The 9,895-nt window shown below is 49.0% G+C and overlaps 1 protein-coding gene and 1 long non-coding RNA gene across 5 annotated transcripts; one reads left to right on the top strand and one right to left on the bottom strand.

The window, feature by feature from the left end:
- Positions 1–325: 325 nt before the first annotated feature.
- On the bottom strand, positions 326–7,357 carry ZNF598 (zinc finger protein 598, E3 ubiquitin ligase). Of its 3 annotated transcripts, none has more exons than XM_073648397.1 (12): positions 6,681–7,357; positions 5,535–5,647; positions 5,248–5,377; positions 4,789–5,000; positions 4,415–4,632; positions 4,086–4,203; positions 3,579–3,766; positions 3,410–3,506; positions 1,674–2,452; positions 1,259–1,397; positions 943–1,087; positions 326–760 (listed from the first exon to the last, which is right to left on the bottom strand). In XM_073648397.1, exons 1-12 carry the CDS (start codon positions 6,855–6,857, stop codon positions 410–412), a joined length of 2,667 nt encoding a protein of 888 aa, XP_073504498.1. In that variant the 5' UTR covers positions 6,858–7,357; the 3' UTR covers positions 326–409. The 3 variants fall into 3 exon arrangements, with proteins under 3 accessions (XP_073504498.1, XP_073504496.1, XP_073504497.1); XM_073648395.1 differs by having other exon boundaries at positions 3,410–3,766; positions 6,681–6,860; positions 7,093–7,357; XM_073648396.1 differs by having other exon boundaries at positions 3,410–3,766; positions 6,681–6,860; positions 7,303–7,356.
- LOC141162357 (uncharacterized) lies at positions 6,144–8,031 on the top strand. Of its 2 annotated transcripts, none has more exons than XR_012250764.1 (3): positions 6,144–6,272; positions 7,585–7,707; positions 7,854–8,031. It is a non-coding gene; the product is annotated as an uncharacterized lncRNA (long non-coding RNA). The 2 variants fall into 2 exon arrangements; XR_012250765.1 differs by having other exon boundaries at positions 6,144–6,568.
- Positions 8,032–9,895: the final 1,864 nt, after the last annotated feature.

Here is a 9,895-nt window from a genome sequence, read left to right as displayed (position 1 = left end):
TCGTCGCCTGTAAAACCAGTCACACGTAAGATTATCCAATCCAGGATTTAATGGACTAGAATGGGGCCCAAAGAGAAGCAAAAAAAATAAAATAAAAATGGCCCCGATTGCCACAAACACTCTGCGGACTCCGCAGTATAAGAAGCTGTGCTTTGTGGTAGCCGCAGCGATCCAGCCCGGCCGGCTCTCCAGAGGGTGGCACCGACTCAGTTGCCCTCTGCACTCGGCGATGTCATCATATATTTGGCCACGCAGAGCATCGTAATAATTTGCTTTATTATCACCGGGCAGACATTTTTTTGCCGTCCAGATTTCCGCTTTTTAACTATTTTTGGTGCATTTATTTTTATTCATTTCTCTTTCCTTTTGATAAGTGCAGACCCAAAACCTGGGTGACGTCCCCCGAAGCCTAAGTGATGATCCGGCTGATGGCCTGGAGGGAGGGGAAGTCATTGTCTTCAAGGTGCAATGTCTTGTGATACGCAACGTCCTGGGGGGCCAGCACTTGGCTGCAGGTGGGACAGGTGGAGTAGTCCAGTTCGGGGGAGCTGGAGTCCGTTTTCCATGCGGCTTTCTTGCTCTTCTTGGACTTGTTCGAGCTTTGTCTTTGTTCTATTCGCAGCTCTTGGTGGGCAGAGAGCAGCTCCTGCTGTTTGCCGTTGTCCGGAAGAAGCACCAAGAGCTCGTTGAATATCAGATTGAAGTTCTCCCCGAGAAGCTGACGGCAGCTTTTGTAATACTCAGACGCTGATATCAAGCCCTGGAAGAAAACAAATGAGAGCATGAGACGTTTGGAACTAATGTAAAAAAAAAAAATAAAATAAAAAAGCATCCATATAATAGAAAAATTAGGTGTAATCTGTGGGGAATCACAACTACAACGCCCTGCGGCATACCCCGCATGCCCTGCACCCCGCCCGCATGCACTGCGCTGCTCATTACCTGTCTGAATTTGCCAGAATGAGATTTAAATTCGTTGAACTTGGACTCGTCGCTGTGCAGATAATCTTTGATGGAGTTGATCAGATGAATGTTTCTCTGCTGGAAGTTTTCAGGTACCAGGTACGTCCTGGTGCAGAACGAGGCCCTTTGAAAAGTAAGAAACCAAAAAGGCTGTGTTATGGGTAGGCATGGACGACCGCACCATTTCCAGCAATCCGAGTAATATCATACTTGGACCATCCGGATTGGGATTGAGTGGCTTAGTGTCATAAAAATCAGGGGGAATAAACAAAAAAGTCTAAGCACAGTCACTCACTCCTTTACTGGTTTAGTGTGCGGCTGAGCAGGAAGAGAGGACGACGAGGCATTGGTGAATCCTGGTGGAGGCTTCCCCACAGAGGCCGACAATCCCGGAGGTGGAGGCAAAGGAGCGGCGGTCACTACCGGGCAAAACCCTAAAATAGAAAAGGCATCGATCGATCGTCTTACTAGTGTCAATGGGTTGTAACAAGTCAGGACTGATAACAATGAAACGTTTGAGTATTGACCATGCTGGATGGAGCAGCCACAAGTCTCCTGACCGGCACTCAACAGCCTCAAAGGCATATATGAGGCTAAGGAGACTCGTGGACGGTCCATATATTGCAGAAACTGATGTGTGCAACCAGCCTAGGCCGACGTGATGTAACGTAACCATAAGTCACTCGCTATTGACTGGGATGACACTTTACCTGGTGGCGGCATCCTCAGCAAATTATTGTTCACCAGTGCTGGAAAATCTTCATCTTGCACAGGGTACTTTGGACTTGGATTGGGCAACGTCTTGAGGTCAGGGGGGTCTTTAAGATCACTTCCTTTGTCCGGTACCTTCTTCTCGCTGAGACCGTTTGCTACGGTATTGGACTTATCGCTGAGGATAGACGTGGCGGGCAGTGTGGGGGTGCGATCAATCTCCGTGGCGTTCTCTTTTAGAGAAGAACTTGTCGACCTTTCTTCTGCGCTCAGTCCTGTGGCCGGATTGCTCGGCTTCTCTGCTCCCATCCGCTTCTTCTTGTTGCCTTTCCCGCTGGTCTGAGAAGTCGAAGACGTCAGCAGCTTAGAGATATCGATCATGGTGGGAGCGCTGCGGAATTCCTGTGCCGTCATCCCAGTACCGTCGTCTTCATCCTCTGATAAGGAGGGAGGCTTCTGCATTTTCTTGTTGGAGCCTTTTGGGAAGTTCGGCAAGGCGGCTTTTTTGGATTCTTTGCTTGGAGTGGTGGCAGTAGGAGTAGAGGCCTTTGTGCTACTTTTAGAAGTTGTTGTCCAAGCGGAGGTGACAGCAGATAGTGGTTTACCGATTCTTAGGTTGGACACCAAGGCTGGGAAATCCTCCTCATGGAAGGCATTAGAGGACCGGGCAGATGAAGTGTATGACAGCCCAGCGGGGAAGGCTGATGCCGAGGAAGAGGTGGAGGACAGGCTGGGAAAGTCTTCTTCCTTCAGTTTGGCAGTAGGTGGTTTTGGAGCACTGCAATGAAAAGAAATGAAACTCTTAAAAGGAGAACGATCCCTTGGAAAGAATGCAGTCAAGCATGTGCTCTGCCAATCCTTTCGTTGTGTATGGGACTGATGAAGATCAAGCGCTGTGCTCAGTGATCGCCATCATCCATTGCTCCATTCAAATGGGGTACACGGGACCCCGGCTGTCGTGCTCGGTAGGAGCCTCATCATGTCAGGCACATATCACCTATGTAGGGTGAGCTGTAATCGTAGGATAGTCCCCTTAAGAAAGACATGTCAAAGATTCACAGCAAAATCTTTTGCTTTTTTTCTGTTCGTTTCCTAGACACAGTAAGGAAACATTCATTAAAAATGACAATGTAGAGTCTGTGCAGCACTCATACATAACTGGCTGTGCTGTTGCTTCTGGCTCACATTGCTCTTGGTTGTGTCAGTGTTACATAGCAGAAACGAGGAGGATGTACAAAGCAGAGCAGAGCCTGGAGAGGGAAGATAGCACAAAAGTCTGCAGACAATAGACAGGGAGGAAGAGAACTCGCAGCAGAGTCTGCATGAAAGGGCTGTGTATCACTGTAGAGAGGAGGAGCACCTACAGCAGACTCTACAGGGCGGAAGAGGAAAAAGGAAATCCCACACTCCTCAGCATCGGAATAGGTTAACTCTCCTTAAAAGATGCTCAGTAGTGATGATCGAGCGTGTTCTATTAACCCCTTCGACGAGCACGCTCGGGTGCTCGCCGAGTATTTTGGCGTGCTCCGCATTTCTTTTAATGTCGACGAGACCGCAAGTGTCATGGCTGCTTGACAGCTGTGACACATGCAGAGATTGCCTGTCAGACAGCCATGACACTTGCAGGCGCGGCGACACTAAAAGATGCCAAGCATGCCAAAATTATCGGCGAGCAACCAAGCGTGTTTGCCAAAAGGGTTAATAGAACACACTCAATCATCACTAATGTTCATACCTCAGTGGTACAGCCACAGCGGAGCCAAAAGCAGGGAAATCCTCTGGCTTCAGTACCCCGTTTGAGTTGTTTGATGTCATATTTAACTCCTTTGGACCTAAGAAAAAGATTGTTAAGACAAATGTTCCGATGCCGAGAATGCATAAAAAAAAAAAAAAATCCCAGTCACCTGTGGCATCGCCAGAGAATTTCGGGGTGGGTTTTGGTTTGCGTCCTTCCTCAGGGTCCCTGGATTCCTCCATCCTACTTTTCGGGCCGTCGCCGTTCTCATGTGCTTGTTTCCTTCCAATTTCTTCTTGTCTTCTGGCCGCAACAGACGCTCGCACGGCAGCGGCGACTTCCCGATCTTCTTCTTCCCTGCAAAGTCACAAGAAGAAAGAAAGCAATTAAAGGGTTTGTAGATTTTTTTCAATTTCTTCAAACCCTTCCCAACATAGGACAAAATAAATGTCCTAATGGGGATGGGACACAATAAATGCTGGAAAAACGAAACAGGAAAAAAAAATGGCGGAGTTGCGGGAATTTTTTTTTTCCTCCAACTCCACAATTGGAATTTGCAGTTTCCAGTATATATATTATATGGTAAAAGAAACAGTGACAAACTACAACTCATCCTAATACGGCTTTTTTTTTTGATGCTCAATAACCTCCTTGATTGACATCAGTCACTGCTCACCTTTTATACCTCCAGCTCCCCCTGCGGTTCTGCTGACCTCCCCGGGCAATCCCCCTCATTGCTCTCGCCTGCCTGTTAAATCGATCCACCTCTTCATAATCTTCCCCTCCAACTATACCTGAAATACAAGACATATTGGTATTGATGGCAATGAACATCTGAAAATACAGTGAAATTCCTTAAGACACTTGTTAATCCAGAATATATCCGACACTAAAGCACACAGCCCCCTGATATTGCCAGATTACAAGGCATTGACTGCAATAAAATAGAAGAAAAACTTTTCTATCAGACGAAGTCATCTGTGATATTAACAAGTGGGCGCTTACCCTCCGCCCTGCGATTATGTCTGGGTGCATAGCTGAACTGAATATCGATCTGGCGGTTCTGGCGGGCCTCGGCGCGGTTCTTGCTGTGGCACGCGGTCTTGTGTGCTTTGTAGTCAATTTCAGTCCGAAAGGCGTGTGTGAACTGCTCCGTGCTGCACCTTCCCTCCTCGCACAGAAAGTGGCTGTCCCGGAAGTGCTCCCGCAGGAAAGAGTAGTCGCTACGGCAGAAAATATATACAAAGTCACATCACCGGCGGAAAAGACGTCACTTTTGCCGATACTCTGCAGTGCTCAATGCTTCTTCAATAAAAAGGGCAGCCCGAAAGAAGCAAAAGGTGCCCTTTAAATTGGCACCGCTGTCCTTAATAGCCTACCTGTAGTATTCCTGCGCCCCATCAGAGTCACAGAAGTGGCAGAAATAGTGGTCCCTGCGCAAATGCTTCAGCAATTCATCATTGTCCAGGTAGCGTTCATCGCAGAACTTGCAAAGGGGATGACCCCGGTGAGAGGTGTCCTCCGGGTCGCCTTGGATGCGATGCCGAGCAAGGTCCTTGCGTGAATACCACTTTCTCTCATAAGTAAAATTCTGGAAGTGTTGTAAAGAACATCTCATCAGGTGCTGCGTGCAATATCAGGCTGAAGAAGATTGGTGCAGTTTGTGAAGCGGCTTTTATAAGAGAATTGCTGCCGGAATGAGTCTACTTCACCCTCTGGCAGCTGATGGTATAGTCCCTTCCTACTTCACCTGCTATACAGCTATGTACTGTGGCTGTGGACATTCGCATTTGGGCTGGAAGTAGAAATGCCACCATGGCGGGAGAGAATATTCTCACCTTTAAGTGCTTTACGCAGAGTTTACAGCAGAAGAGCTCGTGATGTTTCCTCATGTGCTGTTCCAGGTCAGCAAAGGCGAGGAAGGGTCTCATCTCAGGGCAGAGGCGACATTCATGTTGTAGTAACCGCCTGAAAACGAAATAAGTGTGAACGCCCCATCACAGCCGCAAACACACGGTGCCGGCCGGCCCGGGGAGGAGGCGGCCGGCCCGGGGAGGAGGCGGCCGGCCCGGGGAGGAGGCGGCCGCCCGTTTCAGCTGTGAGATTCTCTTTGAAGTTCACTTACCTGAACAGGGAGAAGAGTTTTCCATCGCTGAAGAAGATGTCGTGTTTCCTCTCACTTTGCATCTGGGACGTGTCGATGCTCAAGAAGGGAGCAACTTTTTTGACAAACACGACCTGTAAAGACGAGGCCAAAAGAGACAAATTAATAATGGGTAAAAGAGAATTATCCCAACCACATCCAAAAGCAGCGAGCGGATGGGCAAGATGCAGGACGATCTTCAAGGAAAAAGACTTTTGCACAAAGACTTTACAGCATTACAGGTGATGTTGAATATATTTTTTATTCTTGAAGGGGTCGTCCAGGAGTAGAAAAAAAATGCAAAAATAAGAATGCCAAATGAAAAAGTTTACTAAAAAAAACAATAAAAAAAAGAAAAAAAGATAAATCGGGGGGATAGTTTGGTAATTCATTCTCATGGCTATATGGCGGAGGGGGAAGGTTTAGGGGATGCGACCCTCTAAAAATATCACGTGAAAAAAAAGAACAATCCCGGGCAGATTCACAGAACACGTCAGACAGGACCTGCCTGTCAGTGGGGATGGGAGGGATGGCAGCAGGCCAGCACTACCAGTACCGGTGACTCACAGGAGAAAGGTCAGTAGTAGTGAATCGGTGAACAGTCACTTAGGCCTCAGCTGCACTTCTTTGGGCAAGGCCACGTACATACAGACGTGGGATCTGTCCACCCTGCAGCTATGTGATACAGAACTGTCATATGAGGGGTAGATATATTTCCAGGTTTGTGTATTTTTTTCACCTGGGCGACACTGATTGACAGCACTGCTGTATCACTCGGAAGGCGCAAGAACCGACCTTAATGGCCAAGTGGTTTTCCAGGTGCAGAAATTGGTTTTCAGCAAAATTTTAGGGTCACTGGCAGGGCTCAGTGCCGCCCCCATCTGGCCTCACCTTACTGATTGAGGGATACCTCATTCATAAGACAAGTCCAAGATCAACCTGTCAATTTTCCTTTCTTCTACCCTAAGAAGTCAGTGATCTGATATGTCTACATGCCGGGAACAGCAGCACTCCAGGTGTGGCTAACTTACATCTCCCAATATGCCCTGACACAATGCTGGGGGTTGTAGTTGCACAGTAAGAGCCCTGTAAGCGCCAGGACTTGATTCTGGCCGGGTCAGACCTCACCTTGTCCAGCTCCTCCCGGCACACGGCACAGTACTTCTGCTCGCACAGCACCCTCATCTTGGTGGAGCAGCGGTAGCAGACGGGGTGGTCGCATTTCCCAATAGCGAATAGGTCCAGCTCCTGACAGCACAAGACACAATTCCCCTCCAAATCCAAGGTTTTCCCAGACTTGGCCATGGTCTGTGGGCGAGAGACAAATGCTGCGCCTCTGAGCAGGAAAGTGGTCACCCCAAGAGACGAGAGCAGTAAAGGGGGCAGAAAGACAAAGGGAGGGGGGTGGGCTGCACTAGTGATCGGCGAGGAAGGGGGTGGGCTGCACTAGTGATCGACGAGGAGGGGGGTGGGCTGCACTAGTGATCGACGAGGAGGGGGGTGGGCTGCACTAGTGATCGGTGAGGTACAGTTGGGGTACCCCGGTGGTTAGGAGGTTCTCCTGGTGAGTAGTGAGGCTCGGAGCAGAGGCCACCCGGGTAGAATACTGGGAGAGTCCGCTGTGTAGGCCGGGCTGAGGAATTGCCGGACAGGGAGGAGTAGCTGCGGCCGTTGGGAGCTCCCGCCTGACGTTAGACGTTCCGGGTGAACACAGCACCGACCCTCGCTCCGAGCAGGGCGCACACGTTACCGGCTGAGGAGACGTCACGCAGCTGACGCATCCCGCCGGAAGTGAACCATAGAGTGCGCCTTAGCACAGGCTAGAGCGTCCACTGCAGCCAGCGCTCACTGCCGCCCCGGAGGACTCAACTCTATCACCATTGGTACATGTGGCCCCCTGCTGGAGGAGGCGGAACATTGCATGGTCACACAGTTGTAGATGTTCATTTACCATATGATTCACTGAACAGAATAGAATTCCTATTTCCTCCATTGTGTTTTTAGTTTTGTGCTTTCACCATTCTCTGTGCAGTAATATCAGCCGCTGCCACCATTCTCCTGACCGCTGCCACCATTCTCCTGACCGCTGCCACCATTCTCCTGACCGCTGCCATACGTTGTTATTTTGTTGCTGTGTCCGGGGTCATGCTCACTGGTAATTGTTTCACTACGTCGTTTGTTTTATGATTTTATATTTTGATGGATTGGACTTTTATAAATTTGCTTTTTTAAAATTTCTTTATTTTTTTAATTAAGAAAAGTGGAGATTTTTTCTTCTTATTTTCCCTTTATTCTTTTCAGTTTCTGGGAGACGTGAAGAAGAGATAAAACCCCGGAGGAGCAGCGGTCACCGGCCCGGGGCGGAGCGGAGACATGGCCGCCACAGATAAGGCCCCGCACCCTGCGAAATCCAGGACAGGCCGCACTGTGTGTGGTGAAGATTTATACTTTACTTTGATTATTATTTTAGACAATTAAATCCACCTATATATCTTTGATAATTTAATATTGGCTTTCTAAGTGTTCTTGATGGAAGCGATAGCGCAGGGTGCAGAGCTGCTTCTGCTACACTTTCCTCTGCTCTTCATCCCCTTTCTCCTTGTTGTGTGAGATCTGAGGGCGGACGACACTTGGACTCTCAGACACTGGCTGCTGCGGCACCACAGATTTATAGAGAATTTATCTCAATCCAAATGATCTCTTCTTGGAAGGGCTACCGGGACAACTGGCTATAGAGGCATTCTCAGCATGAGACTGTATATAGAGGCACTCTCTCTGACTGCTACTGTATATAGAGGCACTCTATGCATGACACTGTGTATAGAGGCACTCTCTGCATGACACTGTCTATAGAGGCACTCTCTGCATGATACTGTCTATAGGGGCACTCCCTGGCTGGCACTAGATATAAAGGCACACTCTGGAAGGCCCTGTATGTGGAGGCATTCTCTGTCAGACACTATATATAGATGCACTCTCTGTCAGACACTATGTGGAGGCACTCTCTGTCAGACACTATGTGGAGGAACTCTCTGTCAGACACTATGTGGAGGAACTCTCTGTCAGACACTATGTGGAGGAACTCTCTGTCAGACACTATGTGGAGGAACTCTCTGTCAGACACTATGTGGAGGCACTCTCTGTCAGACATTATGTGGAGGCACTCTCTGTCAGACATTATGTGGAGGCACTCTCTATCAGACACTATGTGGAGGCGCTCTCTGTCAGACACTATGTGGAGGCGCTCTCTGTCAGACACTATGTGGAGGCGCTCTCTGTCAGACACTATGTGGAGGCGCTCTCTGTCAGACACTATGTGGAGGCGCTCTCTGTCAGACACTATGTGGAGGCGCTCTCTGTCAGACATTATGTGGAGGAACTCTCTGTCAGGCATTATGTGGAGGCACTCTCTGTTAGACACTATGTGGAGGAACTCTCTGTCAGACACTATGTGGAGGCACTCTCTGTCAGACATTATGTGGAGGAACTCTCTGTCAGACATTATGTGGAGGCACTCTCTATCAGACACTATGTGGAGGCGCTCTCTGTCAGACACTATGTGGAGGCGCTCTCTGTCAGACACTATGTGGAGGCGCTCTCTGTCAGACACTATGTGGAGGCGCTCTCTGTCAGACACTATGTGGAGGCGCTCTCTGTCAGACATTATGTGGAGGAACTCTCTGTCAGGCATTATGTGGAGGCACTCTCTGTTAGACACTATGTGGAGGAACTCTCTGTCAGACACTATGTGGAGGCACTCTCTGTCAGACATTATGTGGAGGCACTCTCTGTCAGACATTATGTGGAGGCACTCTCTATCAGACACTATGTGGAGGCGCTCTCTGTCAGACACTATGTGGAGGCGCTCTCTGTCAGACACTATGTGGAGGCGCTCTCTGTCAGACACTATGTGGAGGCGCTCTCTGTCAGACACTATGTGGAGGCGCTCTCTGTCAGACACTATGTGGAGGCGCTCTCTGTCAGACATTATGTGGAGGAACTCTCTGTCAGGCATTATGTGGAGGCACTCTCTGTTAGACACTATGTGGAGGAACTCTCTGTCAGACACTATGTGGAGGCACTCTCTGTCAGACATTATGTGGAGGAACTCTCTGTCAGACACTATGTGGAGGCATTCTCTGTCAGACACTATATATAGATGCACTCTCTGTCAGACACTATGTGGAGGCACTCTCTGTCAGACACTATGTGGAGGAACTCTCTGTCAGACACTATGTGGAGGAACTCTCTGTCAGACACTATGTGGAGGAACTCTCTGTCAGACACTATGTGGAGGAACTCTCTGTCAGACACTATGTGGAGGCACTCTCTGTCAGACATTA

The sequence above is a fragment of the Phyllobates terribilis genome, unplaced genomic scaffold, assembly GCF_046119375.1.
Source record: "Phyllobates terribilis strain yellow unplaced genomic scaffold, ASM4611937v1 Scaffold_9__5_contigs__length_417890890, whole genome shotgun sequence".
Taxonomy (NCBI): Eukaryota; Metazoa; Chordata; class Amphibia; order Anura; family Dendrobatidae; genus Phyllobates; species Phyllobates terribilis.
This window is presented reverse-complemented; position numbering and strand designations above follow the sequence as displayed.

Coding starts and splice junctions, on each gene's coding strand:
- ZNF598 (XM_073648395.1), bottom strand. CDS start 6,857: ATGGCCAAGTCTGGGAAAACCTTGGATTTGGAGGGGAATTGTGTCTTG. Junction 4,204..4,414: donor ACATAATCGCAGGGCGGAGG/GTAAGCGCCCAC, acceptor CTTGTATTTCAG/GTATAGTTGGAGGGGAAGAT. Junction 1,398..1,673: donor GCTGAGGATGCCGCCACCAG/GTAAAGTGTCAT, acceptor TTTCTATTTTAG/GGTTTTGCCCGGTAGTGACC.